This window comes from Bombus bifarius, unplaced genomic scaffold (genome assembly GCF_011952205.1).
Source record: "Bombus bifarius isolate JDL3187 unplaced genomic scaffold, Bbif_JDL3187 scf7180000008176, whole genome shotgun sequence".
In the NCBI taxonomy this organism is placed as follows: domain Eukaryota; kingdom Metazoa; phylum Arthropoda; class Insecta; order Hymenoptera; family Apidae; genus Bombus; species Bombus bifarius.
Genome location: NW_022884493.1, coordinates 1,895,133 through 1,912,198, shown reverse-complemented (window position 1 = coordinate 1,912,198; position 17,066 = coordinate 1,895,133). Strand labels below are relative to the sequence as shown.

The 17,066-nt window shown below is 34.0% G+C and overlaps 4 protein-coding genes and 1 long non-coding RNA gene across 5 annotated transcripts in view; 3 read left to right on the top strand and 2 right to left on the bottom strand.

The window, feature by feature from the left end:
• LOC117209370 overlaps window positions 1-1,177 on the bottom strand; it is a 61,372-nt gene extending 60,195 nt beyond the window's left edge. The window contains exon 1 of the mRNA XM_033451340.1: window positions 752-1,177. The gene's annotated coding sequence lies outside the window, so the exon portion shown is untranslated. The remainder of the gene's footprint in view (window positions 1-751) is intronic.
• Window positions 1,178-3,082: 1,905 nt separating this feature from the next.
• On the top strand, window positions 3,083-6,599 carry LOC117209402 (proline-, glutamic acid- and leucine-rich protein 1-like). Its single transcript, XM_033451422.1, has 8 exons — window positions 3,083-3,263; window positions 3,373-3,771; window positions 3,850-4,196; window positions 4,275-4,454; window positions 4,526-4,790; window positions 4,884-5,084; window positions 5,162-5,454; window positions 5,557-6,599. The coding sequence occupies exons 1-8, from the start codon at window positions 3,150-3,152 to the stop codon at window positions 6,131-6,133; spliced, it is 2,376 nt and encodes a 791-aa protein (XP_033307313.1). The 5' UTR covers window positions 3,083-3,149; the 3' UTR covers window positions 6,134-6,599.
• A 1,170-nt stretch (window positions 6,600-7,769) lies between these two features.
• LOC117209447 (60S ribosomal protein L8) lies at window positions 7,770-9,545 on the top strand. The gene is made up of 5 exons (XM_033451517.1): window positions 7,770-7,837; window positions 8,118-8,265; window positions 8,538-8,679; window positions 8,799-9,112; window positions 9,322-9,545. The coding sequence occupies exons 2-5, from the start codon at window positions 8,128-8,130 to the stop codon at window positions 9,499-9,501; spliced, it is 774 nt and encodes a 257-aa protein (XP_033307408.1). The 5' UTR covers window positions 7,770-7,837; window positions 8,118-8,127; the 3' UTR covers window positions 9,502-9,545.
• A 276-nt stretch (window positions 9,546-9,821) lies between these two features.
• LOC117209445 (putative ATP-dependent RNA helicase Pl10) lies at window positions 9,822-16,224 on the top strand. Its single transcript, XM_033451515.1, has 8 exons — window positions 9,822-10,274; window positions 11,884-11,965; window positions 12,328-12,866; window positions 12,972-13,438; window positions 13,515-13,819; window positions 13,902-14,201; window positions 14,302-14,565; window positions 14,630-16,224. Exons 1-8 carry the CDS (start codon window positions 10,230-10,232, stop codon window positions 14,722-14,724), a joined length of 2,097 nt encoding a protein of 698 aa, XP_033307406.1. The 5' UTR covers window positions 9,822-10,229; the 3' UTR covers window positions 14,725-16,224.
• On the bottom strand, window positions 10,817-11,875 carry LOC117209448. Its single transcript, XR_004487918.1, has 2 exons — window positions 11,792-11,875; window positions 10,817-11,129 (listed from the first exon to the last, which is right to left on the bottom strand). It is a non-coding gene; the product is annotated as an uncharacterized LOC117209448 (long non-coding RNA).
• Window positions 16,225-17,066: the final 842 nt, after the last annotated feature.

The following is a 17,066-nucleotide window of genomic DNA, read 5'->3' as shown; positions in this document are numbered from 1 at the left end:
TTACTTCCATTACTTCTGGCATAACGCTATCTTTTACTTTCACTCCCGTATCATGGATAAGAGTAGCTAACTTCTTCACGCACTTCTTTTCTTTATTACACATTAACGACCAAAGATTCTCATCGGGTTCGCAACTTCCAAACGAATTTTTCGAATTAACGATCATAAGGCTATCGACTAAATGACAGAAAATCACCCGAAGAAACGGTGTATATTCTGTTTACGCGATACAATTCTAAAATATGATAATTCTACGAAAATATATTACCTTTAAATTTTCCTTAAACTTCGCCGCATAATTTTTAAACGAACCGATATATCTACCAAAATTAATATTTCCCAGCGAATCGCGTTTCCGAAAGAAGCGCGATAAAGGAAAGGAAAGGAAAGGAAAGGAAAGGAAAGGAAAGGAATGGGAAGGAAAGTAGCAAAGTAAAGCAAAACGAAGAAAAGGCAAAAGACAAGAGTCGCGGGCAAAGCAAAGGCACATACCTGAACAAGTCGCTTCGCGTCGCTGCGATCGCGATTGTCGGGCCCCACGGCTATGTTAGGTTGCCGCATTCCACCTGTCAGAAGGTGGGTCCGCTCTCTCACGGACCGTAAAGGAAGCAAAGAAGCCACTAACGGCAGAAAACGAATCGCGCTCCGGAACTTTCTTTCCTAACTGTCACGAAATCTCCTTCGGAAACCGATCCTTTTCAATATGGCTGTGTGCATACATAGGTTCTGATCCGCTATTCGCTATACTTACGTATGTACCTCTTTAATGTCCATTTTCCGCTAACGATTCGCGCCGCATTCCTGATTCGATCGTAGAAAATTCCAGCTAGAGATCCTATCGAAACTGCCGTCGACGTTGCTTCTTGAAAAATATTTTCACCTTTCTCCTAAATCTGTTCACCAAGCACACCAGATCCTGCGCAAATGTATATCGAGAAGCACGCGTGGGTCTGGAATGTAAATGGACTGGACGATTATTAAAAAATCAAACAAAACCGACCGAGTGTACTTTTTCACGATCACTGAACGCACGATCGATAACGTGATACAGTCCGCAACGTCTTTATCGAACGAACGATTCTACGGGACGTCTCCCGAAACAAAAGTCCAAACAAATTGTTGCCCGAGCAACGTTCTCCACAACATAACTGGACACCGGTAGGTAGGGGAACTGATCCGAGGAACGAGTGCTAGGGGCTAGGTAGGAGGTAGGAGCGAGTCCGAATGGCGAGAGGAAGGACGTAGGATGCCGACGAAGGAGAGGGAGGAAAGACAAAACCGACAGGAGGGGGAAAGCCTCGTACTCAACGCTGTCCTGATGAGGCAGGAGGATGGCCGGTAGGCGTTAGGGCTCAACACAGTTTTCTTCCTATGTAGCAACCTCTCTATACGCACGTGAATGTAATTGAAATATCCTTGTTTCCTTTCAGATCTTTTTTTCTATTTATTACCGTGTATACCTGTGACTCGATTTTTACCTTCCACACTAATACCCAGCAGCTACCACGTCTCAATGCCTCTCCACTTTATGTTCCTCATTGTTTACACGGCTACTTTGCTTTTTTCCCTTTTTTTTTTTTTTTTGTTTTACGCAAATTAGTTATCCTTTTTCCGTTCCTATTTGTTCTCCGTTATTACGGTTTTTAATAAATATCCTTTTTTTTATAGTCTCGTAACGGTGTGAATCATATTATTTAAAGAGAAATTTAAAGAGAAAATTTTTAGAGAAAAAACGAGATAAAAAGAAATCTACTCTTAAGGAAACGAATACACTCGTAGGTATGCTCGTAGGTATACTCCAAATACACTGGGACGTATCTTATACTATTTTCAGACTGTTCATTGGAAATCTAACGAACAGAAGAGACAAAGGAAATGCTAAATACAATTGAATAATAATACAATTTATAATAAATTACAATTTAATTTCAACAACTGACACGGAAAATAAATTTATTCTTACGTTAACGTTCTATCTTTCGCCTATGTTCCATCCATAGCTCATCCGCTTATCATTTTTATTTCGCTGTAACTGCAGCCAATTATTTTTTAGAATATTTTTACATTTTAGATCATCTATACAACAGTAAGGAAATTTTTAATAGTTATACTACATTATAAAAAGTATATTAAAAAATTAGCTTCAAACGCTTATTAATACATATACCGTACATGCATACACGTACATACATACATGTATATCTCACTTACTCTTCTATTTCTGGTTTTTAATTTTATCCGTTAATTAATGCAAGAATCCTGAAATTAAATAGCTATAGAATTAATATTTATGATTGTTTATCAAACAAATTGAATCGATTAGAAAACAATCTATATCATTATCTTATACGTTTAAACGTTACAAACATTTAAAACTGTATTTTACGTTAAAGTTATTCCTCTTATTGCAGCGGAGAGATTAATGTAAAAAGCAGCGTAAAACGTGGTTCGCGTGATCGTATACACCCATGAGAGAAGAAGAAATATTTAAATCGTCGTCACCGAGTACACCGCAAAATTACATAATATGTAATTCCTTTTACAATTGAGGCCAATCACATTGCGTAAAAGAATCTCGTCATTTACTCCGCTCTAACTGCTTCTGAGCGCGCGATTTATCTAGATTTCCAAAGATACAGATGAAGATTTAAACAAAAGATATCAAGATATAATAAAGTGAACGATCGTAATAACGATATTTAATATCAGTATCGATGATTCAGTTCTGTGATTTAATTAATCTTCATCTTGTACGAATATAGCAAAAAATTATACATGTATATATATATATATAAAATAATAATATATGAATTTTTATTTTAAAGTATAATTAAAATATAATAATGTTTTTTCATAATTTATTATGTACATATATGTATTTTTTTTTTTTTTTGAACCAAATATGTACATTTTTTAAATATACATAATAACTACTTTATGTTTAAAAATTAAATTTTTGATTTCTTTTCAATGACGTTGAATTATATTAAAAATGCAAAATGTAGTTATAGTTAAATATAGTTATTGTGTACTCATGGGATTCTTGTATTGTACATAGAAAATATTATACATACTTCATAGCTAGATTCCCTTATAGTTAACCACACTTGTGAGTTTGCCGAAAGCACGTGGATCGTTATAGAAATAAAATGGCAACAATAATGGAATTAATTAATTTTTTTGATCATGAATCAAAAGAGTATGAAGAATTCTTGCAACACTTAATATGTTTTAACGGAGATATACCATTTGATGTAGAAGAGGTAAAATTATATTTTTGAACATAACCTTACACTTGAAAAATAATACATTTCGATCGTAATTTCAACGCAAATACACCATATAATATACAATGTACGTTTCTATTTTTAGGTTGAAAAAGTACAGAATGTCATTGTCTCGACTGTAAATACCTATTTAAATCAATCACAATCTCGATGTAAAGGTTTATTAATTTTGGACACGATATTACCACAATGCTCGAAAGATATTCTTTTAAAATATTGCATACTATGGATGTCAAAAGCTACCCAAGTATTAGATAGTATCCATAGTATGCCACAGGAGTTATCCATTTCTTGTAAAGTTCTTGGACAACTGATTATCAGATCAAAAGATATTCCTGAGATACAAAAACAAGTATCTATGCAAAATGTAAAGCAGCTTATCAATGTAATTAGTAACTTGAGTACAGAAAAGAAATGTGGTCCGGTGTATTATTTAATTGCTGTATTATTACATCGATATCCAGAAGTTTGTGAACGTTCTCAGGTAGCCGATCTTCTTTACTATCGCAGAAAAGTGATGTATAGACATATTTATTTAGTGTGAAATATTTTAATATCTCAGGTGGCTATAAAAAAAATTATACTACTACAAGTTGATTCTACGCAAGAAAATCTGGTTTGCGCCAGTGCAAAATGCTATGCCCTTCTGGCAAAAGCAACAGAGCGTTCGTTTAAACCTCCACCTTCGAAACCAAATTATACTGGATGGATATATAACCAAGCGCTTATTTGCAATAGCTTACATGTAATAATGGATGAATTATTTTCAAACTTGACAGAATTAGAAAATGTGAACATATGGGATAAATTAGAATTACCTAATATATCTGAAGAGAATATCATTCAATTCTATTTTACACAGAAACAAAGATTTTCGAACTTGTGTTCTTATTTATCATTTATGTTATGGTAAGAGAATAATTTACAAATGTTAGTTTGTATGTAATATATTAGAAGGAGATTGTTTAAATAGTCTAAACTTTATAGCGGAGTTGATGACAAAAATTCAGTATTACCGCATGAGATCTTGAAGGTTTTATGTAGAGGATTAGCGATACAACCGTCAAACATAAAAAATCAAAATTCTGTCAAAGAACAGATTTTATATCTTATTTTACCAAAACTACATATTGCTTTGTTCAATGTTTTGAATTCACTAATAAATGGGTAAAAATATTATAATTTTGAAATAGCAAACTGTTGTTAAAATGAAATTTATATGAGTTTAAAATATGTAGATTTAAAGAACAGTTAGTATCGTATGGATCGACGATATTGGAACTGCTTCTTCAAACATTGCAATGGACAGAGAATGCTTTAGAAAACCAGATAACGATTAATAGAAACAAACCATTTAGAAATGTAAGGATATCTGTTTATAAATGTCTTAACTCTTGGTTAATGAATACTAATTCATTATCTGGTATAGAGACAGTTGCGGATGAATATCTTTCTTCTATATTGAAAGATATTGTACCAGAAAAAGATCGTGTTTTATTGACTGTGAGTTTATAATAGCATTTAACAAAAATTTAATTGTATTTCGATATAATACAAACTTAATTGACTTGTTTAACGGATAAATTGGTGTCACAGATTCAAAAAACACAAAATTTATCAAAAAGAGCATTGAAGCGTCTCCGAGATAGTCAATATGAGAAGGGTATACATTTGAGTAATGGAATTGCTTCTAATAAAGAGCATTATCTGGATACGGATGTATGTAAAGTGGCTCTTGATGTATTGCAAAATGTATTTTTCAATAGTGGAACTCTTTTAAAACAAACATTTTTTAAGGTAAGCTTTCCACTTTCATATTTTGTTATAAAGCTTGATGCTGGATGTAATAATTGTTTCTTTTCTTTTTTTCTTAGACTATACAAAATATTGTAATACCTTTGCTGTATGACTGTTATTTGAGCACAACTGAACAAAAATTTTATAAAGAACATGCTCACTGTCGTTTGTTACTATTTAGAGTATTGAGAGCTCTGCAAATGAATCCACATTCCTTAACGCCTTTACCTACGCAATACTCTCTAGAGATATTTGAAATGGCTTTGAATGATAATAATTTAGATATTATTCAAGAAGCCAAAGTGGCATTGGCCGAACTTGAAAAAATCACGCATCCTCATGCTCCACCTATTCAACTAACTCAAGTAGAGTAAGTTTTAAGTGTTCATATATTTGCCTAAGAATATTAATGTCAATGGCGAATAGTTTTCTATAATTTAGATTTTAAATCGAAATTATATATATTTTTCAGGACAATACAAAAGGAATTTGTCACCGATGAACAAATTGTACAAGGACACAGCACAATGGAAAACGTACTTTCACCTTTTGTTGAAACTATCGCAGACGAAGGTGTAGAACCATCGCCAAATAAAAAATTAAAAGTTACAAATTCACATCATAATGAAATTGTTGAACCTGGGACAGAAAATACTACTGAAGATAAACTGCATATTACACAAACAAACAAAGATATTGTAAAAGAACAAGATAACACGATAAAAGAACAAATAACAGTTACAATACAGAATAAAGATATTATAGAAAGTGAACAAGCTGCACAAATTTCTGACGAATCAGTAAATGAAACTGCTTCAACGACAGTCGTGTTTAGTGATACAGAAATACCGAGATCAATGTCATCATTGAACGTTATTAAACAAACTGACGGTATTTGTATTGAAAATACGAATACAACAGGAGATATTAAGCGTAGCTCGGAAAATATTTCTAGAATATCTGAAGTAAGTAAAGAGCATTTTGCACAAGAAAAAGAGGAAGAAGAAATGCTGCAATTGTTCCAGGATGTACCAAAGAATGACAGTTAATCACATCCATTTTGAACATTTTAAATTCGCGCTAAATATATTGTTATTTTATGCTTTCCGTGCATTACGTACATATAGCTATAATATTTTAATCCTTTATATAGAATTGTACTTATGGATTATACATATATTTGCCTGCTGAAATTTCTTTCCAAATATAATTTTTAATTTCTCATATTTTGTACTTTCTATCAAATCATTGATTTTTGTTTCGTTTTTTAAAATTCGTTATAGAAATTTTTTAATCATAGAGCATCATTATGAGAATTTTATAATTGTATATACAATTATTTACTTCTCGATAATTCCGACAATGCGAACGTGAAGGCAGCACTAGCTCCTGTACCATGACCAAATGCTATAATTCTTTCTTTGATGTTCATCAAAATATTCTATATAATCTTCCACTTATTTAACCACTAGCATAATGTCGAATATGCCATTATTTTACCCGGTAATTCCTTCGTCCAGGAACTTAAAAATCCTAACATAAATCTGTAACGTAATGTATGAAAAAGTACTTTTTCTATCTTACTATTATACAATGAAAATAAATATTATAATAATTACATTAATGTAGGTATTTATTTGTAGTTTGATTATCAAATGAACCCAATCTATATTGAATCGATACAACTTATATTATTTTCCTTTCAATTATATCCTTTATCTCATACTGACAAGCAGAACCTCTACTGAAACCGCCCCTCATGTACGAAAATGTTAATGCCGGATATCCATCGTTAGAATTCGGGAACGTAACTGTAAATATGTTCAAAAATCTTACATTACAATCTTCGCATCTTGTAATTCTCTTGTCGTTAATTAATATTAAGTTGGAAACACGGTGGTTCCTGTTTCGTGGCATTAATTTCATCTTCCACGTGCAGAAGAATCAGTCTCTAAACGGAATAATGATCTTTTTTACTTCCTTATTTAATGAGCATGTTTCGTTTAATAAAAGAGCGTAATTTAAATAAACTTTTAGTGATAACACTATCATGTTTATTGAGTTAAGTCCTGCAGTCCTTATTACAGGATGTATGAGTTGATAAATTGATGTCCACATACATATATTTTATAGTGATAAAGTTTTATTGTTGTGATATATATCATTAATATGTGTCAGCTTTTAAATTAAATTGGTATAATTTGGTTGGAATAATTTAAGTTTTACGAAAAATCATATTTCGTAAAATTTTGTTGATAAAGAAAATATTTCAATATTACCTAAAACATGAACTTGCGAAAAGCAAAGGAAAGCAGTGAATGAGCATACAATTATTTTTTTCATTTAAATTATTTTGATAAAATTAAAGCACACACACAAATTAAAACTAAACTTGAGAATATTATGCAAACGCGTCTACACATTTTGCATGCTTGCATTACAATAGTCGGAACATCCGTTTCCCTAAGTATTCTTGGTATTGATAACTAATACAAGTGAGAGTTTCTATATATATATACACACACACACGCACACACAGAGCAGAAGTATATAAATGCTTAATACTATAAAATTAACAATTATTAAATTATTATTTTTATAATAAAATCTATACCAAGTATCGTTTCGCCAAAGATACATTTCGATTTTTAAAATCAAACATTTCAGCGGGGCACTCAGTGCAACCAATTTAAACTTTACACGTTGATGTGATTTCCGGTTGTGTCTTTCTCTGTTCGATATTGGTTCGGTCGGTATGTGACGCGTGATTATGTTACATTTAAAATCCTCTTAAATTTATGAAAATAAAATGCATCTGCTATAAAACAATTGTTATTAGAACACATTTGTTAATTTTGTAGACGTTTCTGTAAATATTTTAGTTTTTAGGAAGGAAATTAAGTTAAATGTTGATTGTATCGTTTAGAGGTTATGTTGTTACGCTACGAGAATAACAGATAGTGTCACGTTTTTCACTGTTTCTAGCATTGTAAGAGCAAAATAATTTAACGTTTTATGTAATTTTGTGTATAGGATTTAAACCATGGGTCGAGTGATTCGTGCTCAGCGTAAAGGAGCTGGATCTGTTTTCAGATCCCATACAAAAAGGAGAAAGGGAGCACCAAAACTTCGCTCCTTGGATTTCTCCGAGAGACATGGTTACATCAAAGGTGTTGTGAAGGTTCGTTCAATTTTTTTATTTTATAATATTTTCAGTTAACTTTGTTTTGTTTCTTTTTTTTTTTCACTTTTCCTTTTTACTGTAGATTCCTACTGTATTTTCACTTTTTAGAAGTTATATTCACATTCATGATGAATTCTAGTTTGTCTACTTCTGAATAGACATCTGATGAATAGCTACTAGAGGCTCTTTCTGACACTATTATGCGTTTTTATAAAGTTATACTATAAAAATTTATTACTATCTTCTGTTAAAAATGATTGCATTTGCAGGATATCATTCATGACCCTGGTCGTGGTGCACCATTAGCTGTTGTTCATTTCAGAGATCCGTACAAGTTCAAAACCCGTAAAGAATTATTTATTGCTCCCGAAGGAATGTATACCGGACAATTTTTGTATTGCGGGAAAAAAGGTAAACGAAGAACTTTAACCAGGATATATTATTTAGAATGCATTGAATTATTTATAAATGGAAGAAATATGGAAAAAGTATTGGTATAAATCAATAATATAGAATATTTTATGTTGCAGCGAATCTCCAAATTGGAAATGTGATGCCTGTTGGTCAAATGCCTGAAGGTACCATTATTTGTAATTTGGAGGAAAAAACTGGCGACAGAGGTCGATTGGCGAGGGCTTCGGGAAATTATGCTACGGTCATAGCTCATAATCCCGATACAAAGAAAACCAGAGTGAAATTACCATCTGGCGCTAAAAAGGTTATACCATCCAACAATAGAGCAATGGTTGGTATTGTTGCTGGTGGTGGACGTATTGATAAACCTATCCTTAAAGCTGGTCGAGCGTATCATAAATACAAGGCGAAGAGAAATTGCTGGCCTAAGGTACAGTTTATCTTTTACATTACTAAATACAATATGTGCAGATTTTTACGTTTTATTAGAAAAATGTTTGTCGATGATGGTTTTTAGACATTTGAAACCTGAACAATTTGTTGTGGAAAATCTTTGAACTGAGCAAGCCTGCAGTTTGATATCTATAATATGGTGTGGCGTCACGGTATTGGGTCTGTAATATCTTTTCTTATTTACAGGTTCGTGGTGTTGCTATGAACCCAGTTGAGCATCCTCATGGTGGTGGTAACCATCAACATATTGGTAAAGCATCCACAGTTAAACGTGGAACTAGCGCTGGTCGTAAGATCGGTCTTATTGCTGCTCGTCGTACAGGAAGAATTCGTGGTGGAAAGACCGACACTAAGAAAGACGATTAGATTAAAGATTGATTAAACCCTGAGACTTATACAATAAAATGTTTTAAAAAATCATTCTATCGTAATATTATTCACGTTGCCGTTCGATTCATGTCATCGAAAGATTTATTTTACAAAAGTATTGAATAGTAATCTTATAGTTTTATTTTTCTAGTATATTTAATAGTGGAATCTGAATTTGGCGTAACAATTTGGTATTGGAAATTTGGATGTAGTCAATATGTCGAACACGGGTACCAACCGATAATAAATTAGAAAAGTAATACAATGTGTTCGTGGTTTCCATTCTAACATCATGTGTAAGCCGTAAATTTTGTTCCAAACTTTAATACGCTAGAATAGTAGGAATGGTAAACAAACAGAAAATTGTCCAGCAAAGTATGCTCTTTTAGTTGCGTCGATATCCGGCGGATATTAGTCGTCAGCCATTTTGCTAGCGATATTTCGGCGCTCGGCCATTTTTGTTGCGTCGACGTCAAGTGTGGCCAGAGGCCTTTCATCGTAGCCAGTATTCGAATTTCCTTTGTACCGAATTATCGACAGGCAGAAACTGTAATTCTAAATACTTGACTTAGTCGACGAGTTTCGTTTTTAGCTCATCAAGAAACGGAAGGAAAGAAAAAAGGAACGAACAATTGAAATTTTTTGCTTAGTGATTGCCTAGGTGAGAAATAGCTAAAGAGCTTCTGCGGCAGAGCCACGAAAAATACGCACCGAGGCGGAGTAATATGAGTAATGCAGCCAACCAGAATGGATCAGGTCTAGAGCAGCAGGTAAAGAAAATTAACGGTTTTGTTATATTTTTGACAGGCCAAGCCTTGTTCCAATCTACCGTTTCTTCCTTTATCCTTTCTACCTGAATCTTTTGTTGTCTTATACCGTCGCAAAAATTTTCTTCATATAATCGTGCGTGACTGTCCGTAAGTATTATTTTATAACCTACATTTCTGCGAATCAATCATTCTTGCATCTTTCCTACATTAAAAAGTTTGTATCACTTGGATCATCGTCGGGTTGGTTTGTGACGTACAGCTTTGTAATGGCGGCAACCAATTCCGGGAACAGCAAACCTCGTGCCGTGACGCATTCTAACATTGCTCTTCTATCATGTTCAAGTTCTTATGATTAGATGAATTACATATAATACATAATTCCGTATAAAATTGAGGGTACACCGGATGTAAAGGCTCCATTTGCTTAAGGAATAGGGAACAACATCCACACTGCTTAAATTTGTCATAGATGTGATATGAGTTTTAAACTAATAATTGCTTATTTAACAGTAAATAATTCATTATCTAATAAAGACGAGCAATATGTTTGATATTCTATTAATAAGAACAAGAAGATACATACATTTTAGTGACAAATTTAGGGCATATACCCTATAAAATAATTTCTACATATTATCATATATACATACATAGTAACATTTATGACAGCGTATAAATATCAAATAGGTATATGTTCTGTTTGTTTCCTAGTATTTAAATTTAAGATACATCTTTCCCATGGTTACTTTGTTTCGATAGTTAGGTCTGTTTTTTCTTTTTTTTTCTTTTTCATCAATCGGACGCTGTTTAATTTTGTCTTTGATTCCTTGTATAAACGCGTACATAGATTGAGATCTGGAAATTGACAAAATATTTAATAATTGTTTCCGGTTGTTATTAAAAATAGAAAGTAATTTGCAACCTAAATCTGTCGTTGATGTGTCAATCAAACAATAAATTTTATTAGCTATCTCATATTTACTTTCATCCATATACTATTTTCATAAATAAATTGACTTTGTTAAAAAGTGCTACATCATTTTAAAATTTCTTTTCACTATACATTTATTTTATGAACGTAGGGATTCTTTTATATGTTGTCATTATAGTCTTTATTGCTGTAACATGTGACGAATAATATTTGTTGACCTCAGTGAAATATCTTTTATCAACTTTGTATATTAGATCAAAGACTAGTTTGTCTTATTATATATATATATCATTATAATTATTTATGTTCATGTATGTTAAACACGATCTATTTGCTACTTTTTGTATTTTACTTAATTTGTCAATATGATATTTTACTTATTTCTCGTATCAGTCTCTTGGCTACTAAAAACCATGATGTAAATTGTCAGTGAAGTGCAAGATGATAACCAAACCTTTCATAGCGATAAAGAAATAGGAAGTAAATAGGCATGATTAAAAGAATTGTAAACAATGATGTACATGCTGTACATATATGACATAATTTAGACAATTTCATTTAAATAATTTCGTATTAAAGTACTTACGTGTTATGTTTTCAAAAAATCCAGAGTTTGCTCATTACTGTTGTATATTACGAATAAAGAAGATTTAAAAATATTTGTACTTTATATTTTAGTTAGCTGGTCTGGACTTGCAGGGCTCCCGCCAACCAAGTGGGGGTCGCTACGTAGCACCGCATTTGCGAAATAAGTCTGGAAGTGAGTCTTCTAAATTCTTATTACATTATATCTATGCTTTATTTTTAATTTGCATGTGCGTATATACATAGTATCATATCTTGAAATGATTCTGTTGATTTTTCTACTATGTTATACATCTACATACATGTATGTATGTAGAATTTGTATTGTAAACACCCAAATATAATATCAAATATTGGACGAATATCTAAAAAATGTTGCTACTGAAAAGATATACGAGTCAGTAGAGCTTCTTTGTATAGTGCTATTTTATAAAAAGTTTTATTATTTAAACGATTTCGTCTAATAATCAAAAAAAAAAAAATGATAATAATAATAATAAAGAGAAGATAAGGACTGTAATATTAATTTGCCCACAGGCAACGCGCCTTCTGGCGGTGATCACCATTTTTCTTCCAACTCAAGACCATATTCCGATAGAGATAGAGGAAGAGATCGCGATCGTGAAAGGGAAAGGGATAGAGATCGTGATAGGGGAAGAGGTGGTTCAGCCTACAGAGATACACGCTCTCGTGATGTCGACTTTGGAAATTTCGGGAATTTTGGTGGGCGCAACAGACGTAGTGCCAATCAAGAAAATGGAAGAGATTATAGATATGCCAATTCTGACCGAGAGCGAGATCGCCAAATTAATTCTGGAAATGACCGTTGGCAGGATCAACCTAGAAACGATCGCTGGCAAGAGAGCAGAAACGATCACAGAATGGGTGGTAGATGGAAGGACGATAGAGAGGGAGGTAGAACAAACTCTGAAATCGACTGGACAATTCCGACTTCAAGAGACGAGCGATTGGAGGTGGAGCTGTTTGGTAGTGGCAATACTGGCATTAACTTTAGTAAATATGAGGATATCCCAGTTGAGGCTACTGGGGATAACATACCTCCACATATCACATCTGTAAGTTTTAAAATTGCATATAATTGAATTGCACACATATAGTTTATAACTAGAAATGAGTCGTATCAACTTTTACGCATCTTATGATCTTACTTCTTCTTATAGTTTGACGAAGTTAAGCTGACGGAGATAATAAAGAATAGCATTACTTTGGCTGGTTATGATAAACCCACGCCAGTACAGAAATATGCGATACCGATTATTATCGGGCGCCGTGATGTTATGGCCTGTGCCCAAACGGGCTCTGGTAAAACAGCGGCCTTTTTAGTGCCAATATTAAATCAGATTTATGAAAGCGGGCCACGTGCACCTCCAGCCAACACTTCTGGAAAGCGTAAACATTTCCCTCTTGGTCTGGTACTAGCACCTACAAGAGAGCTTGCTACGCAAATATATGACGAGGCGCGGAAATTCGCATATAGATCACGTATGCGTCCTGCTGTTGTTTATGGTGGCTCGAACATTGTAGATCAAATGCGAGAATTAGATCGCGGTTGTCATCTTCTTGTTGCAACACCTGGTCGCCTTGTAGATATGTTAGGGCGAGGTAAAATTGGGTTGCATAATTGTCGGTATGTATAAAACTTGTGTTATTATTAATCTCGAACGTCTAATTTATAGTGTATAATGTTTAATATTTCTTTTCAGATATTTAGTATTGGACGAAGCAGACCGTATGTTGGATATGGGTTTCGAGCCACAAATAAGACGTATAGTCCAGGAGGACACAATGCCTCCTACTGGGGAAAGGCAGACACTTATGTTTTCAGCTACGTTTCCGAAAGAAATTCAAATGTTAGCAAGAGACTTCCTCAGTAACTATATCTTTTTAGCTGTAGGCCGTGTTGGTTCTACATCTGAAAATATTACTCAGAAAATTGTATGGGTGGAAGAACATGATAAGCGTTCTTATTTGCTTGACCTTCTTCAAGCTGGCAACTACTCAGATTCTTGTACGTAATCGAAATTGCGAAACATTGTGTAATACTTGTATACTTTACATGTATAACATTAACAATTATCTTTTTAATTTAGCTGCTGAGTCATTGACTCTAGTATTTGTGGAAACAAAGAAAGGTGCAGATATGTTGGAAGAATATTTACATCATATGGGATATCCGGTGACTAGCATTCACGGTGATCGAACACAACGTGAACGAGAAGAAGCTTTGCGTCGCTTCCGAGCTGGTAAAGCGCCGATACTTGTTGCTACCGCCGTTGCTGCCCGTGGGCTTGATATTCCGCATGTGAAGCACGTAATCAACTTCGATTTACCGGGAGATGTCGAAGAATACGTTCATCGAATTGGCCGTACTGGTCGTATGGGAAATTTAGGTTCGTCTTTTTTACTTTATGATATATTTATTATTACAGGCATTTATTACCCTTTGTTGTCCGATGTTTAATGATAGTACAAATGTAATTTGTGCGACAGGTTTAGCAACGTCATTCTTCAACAGCAAGAATATTAACTTGGTGCGCGATTTGGTATCTCTTCTGATCGAAGCTAATCAGGAACTCCCTCCTTGGTTAGACGATATGTTCTCTGAAGCGAGATATTCTGGAGGTGGATCTCGTCGGGCTGGGAGTACCAAAGGCCGATTTAGCGGTGGGTTTGGTGCTAGAGATTATCGTCAAACACCAAGTTCCGGATCTGCCCGTAATAATGGTTCCTCCAATAGGCCTGGCAGTTACGGAGGTTCGTAAATGTTCATTATCGTAATTTAATGAAAATTTCGTATAAATCGTTCTTTCTCTTATAGGAAGTTATGGCAATTACGGAGGTAACTATAACAGCCCGTATAATAGTTCTGCTAACAATGTCAGCGGTAATGATCCTGATTGGTGGGACAAGTAAAAATCATTATCGCCATTTCTATTTTCACTTTTACCATTATTACTATCTGTACACGTAAATTCAAATATATGTAAGAAAGACACGTACGACATACACATCGGGTACAACACGCACGTATTTGCGCGCGTATACGTATACACAAGAAAAGACAGTATCACGTATAAACAAATCACATTCGCTGACTGCCTGTGCACTACAATTTTCAAACTAAAAAGAAAAGAGATAATTGTGTTTATTCAATTCCATAAATACTTTTATTCGCGTGCGACGAAACACGATTGACAAATCCAGAATGCAATCTTCAGCATTAGGAACTGTGAAAGGGATTCATCATACGATACCAAAGACGATGAATTCGTTTCGAAGGGAAAGAGTTATCAGGATTTGTCAGCTATTGGAGAGATATGTAGGATCCATGCAAAGTTTCGTTGCCGTGCGTGTTGAACAACACAAATAGTATATCGATTAACGAATCAAATCGAACAGTCGTTAATGCCTAGCTACGGTATAACGATACGAAGCGTAGTAGGTGAGAAGAAACTTAGTGAAATTTTTTAGAACTCCTGTCGAGACTATGGGGCTCATTGTGGCTTCATTATTAAAATTTTTGAAGGACGTGGTGGGCGTATCTTCGAGAATCGTGTGGCGTCTAGATTCGTGTAATCATAGAGCTTTAAATGCACAAGTGCTTTATTATTCTCGCCTGAATGGCCAGTACCTTGTGTAATTTAATTTAATACCAGTGGCGCCATTTTCCTTCTTACTTCGTTTTTAACGCATCTATATTTGACTAGGCGCCTACGATACGCCATATCGCCATCGCCATAGGTTTCGTCACGATACCTGTTTTAAATTTACTATAGTCCAGCGACGAATGGTACTTTGTTGTTTTGCCGTCCCCAGACACAGACGACGTTGCGCCGGCGATATCATGGTTTAATCGACTAAATCGCGTTAAGTGTTCAGTAGTCGAGAGCTTTGATGTTACGAAAAGGACACACAGGCTACGTCTTAAGGTACTTTTAGAAATCTCGTTTATATTTCTGTCACGTCCTGTTAATATATAAGTAAGTTTAAAAGTCTGATGCTGTAAACTTCTTGCTTCTGTAACTCTTTTGATTCAAAGAGTTATTTTATTTAAAAGTTGGGTCATTGTATTTAGAGTAGGCTGAACATTTTCAGCGAACGTCAGGTATATTTGTACCTGAATTTTAACATACTCTAATTAGAATTTCTAAACGTAACAAAGACGTTGTCCTGTAAAATTGGTACGGTGGTCAAAATCTTAGATCGCAATACTGAATGCGAGTGCTCTAGAACGAGAAAGCTCACACACACACACACAAAAAAAAAAAAGAGAAAAAAGAAAAAGAACACAAAAAAGAAAAAACGGGTAAAAATATACGGTTGCAGTTACAGAAGGGAACTTCAAAAGAGATAAGAACAAAGAGCAAAAATACATTATGTTGTTTGTTGGCTCAACCTTACAAGACAAAAGGGGGTAAAAAAGGAAGAAAAATATACAAAAAGCAGGCCCTTTGAAAATAAGGATGCATAAAGGCGCACTCATATTTTATAACTGTATTTATCAGTACGCTATATATATATATATATATACATACTAAGTAATATTCGTAAATACATAAACATTAAAATAATTGAAAAACGACTGTGATACCGAACGATCTTGTGACATTCAATTTCCATGCTAATTGATAAATGAACAATTTAACGAAATACAAATATTAAATGTACGAATTAATCGGCATTGAATGTCCGGAAAGCATGAGCTCAGTTGTTTGAGCTGAGAATGGAAATATTAAGTCGTTAAAAGTGAATAGAACATCAAGAACAACGTGGCTGTTGTCCGATCGGGGAGGGCTGAACGCTAGCCTCTTACAGTCCTAAAAACACGTTTTTGGGGCATTGTTTCTACTTAAAATAAACGCGCATTAATAATAGATAATAACGGCGGAACGCGTCATTACTGATTGATGATGTTGGTAGGGCTTTATAGAATGTCGATATCTTTTGTGCAAACATGTCGGATTCTTACCTAATCTATGTGAGAAAAAGTACAAATTCAATTTGTGTGACAACTGACAGGATTTTTAGACATGTCATACTTATACCTGTTATATTAATAGATTTATAGTGCAATCGCGTGCGTGAATCGTATGCCGTGTGACAGTGGACCAAGGTGTGAATGCCTCTTTGACGGGGAATAATTATTTCAACTAGAACTTTCAAATAGTGTTATACGAATAATATTGTTGGCTTCCGACCACCATTGATGCGCGTGGTTTCAAATTCTAATATGATTGATTTATCGTCGAGTCCGT

Coding starts and splice junctions, on each gene's coding strand:
- LOC117209402 (XM_033451422.1), top strand. CDS start 3,150: ATGGCAACAATAATGGAATTAATTAATTTTTTTGATCATGAATCAAAA. Junction 5,085..5,161: donor TAAAACAAACATTTTTTAAG/GTAAGCTTTCCA, acceptor TTTTTTTCTTAG/ACTATACAAAATATTGTAAT. Junction 5,455..5,556: donor ATTCAACTAACTCAAGTAGA/GTAAGTTTTAAG, acceptor TATATTTTTCAG/GACAATACAAAAGGAATTTG.
- LOC117209447 (XM_033451517.1), top strand. CDS start 8,128: ATGGGTCGAGTGATTCGTGCTCAGCGTAAAGGAGCTGGATCTGTTTTC. Junction 8,266..8,537: donor ACATCAAAGGTGTTGTGAAG/GTTCGTTCAATT, acceptor TTGCATTTGCAG/GATATCATTCATGACCCTGG. Junction 9,113..9,321: donor AGAGAAATTGCTGGCCTAAG/GTACAGTTTATC, acceptor TCTTATTTACAG/GTTCGTGGTGTTGCTATGAA.
- LOC117209445 (XM_033451515.1), top strand. CDS start 10,230: ATGAGTAATGCAGCCAACCAGAATGGATCAGGTCTAGAGCAGCAG. Junction 12,867..12,971: donor TACCTCCACATATCACATCT/GTAAGTTTTAAA, acceptor TTCTTCTTATAG/TTTGACGAAGTTAAGCTGAC. Junction 13,820..13,901: donor TGGCAACTACTCAGATTCTT/GTACGTAATCGA, acceptor TTTTTAATTTAG/CTGCTGAGTCATTGACTCTA.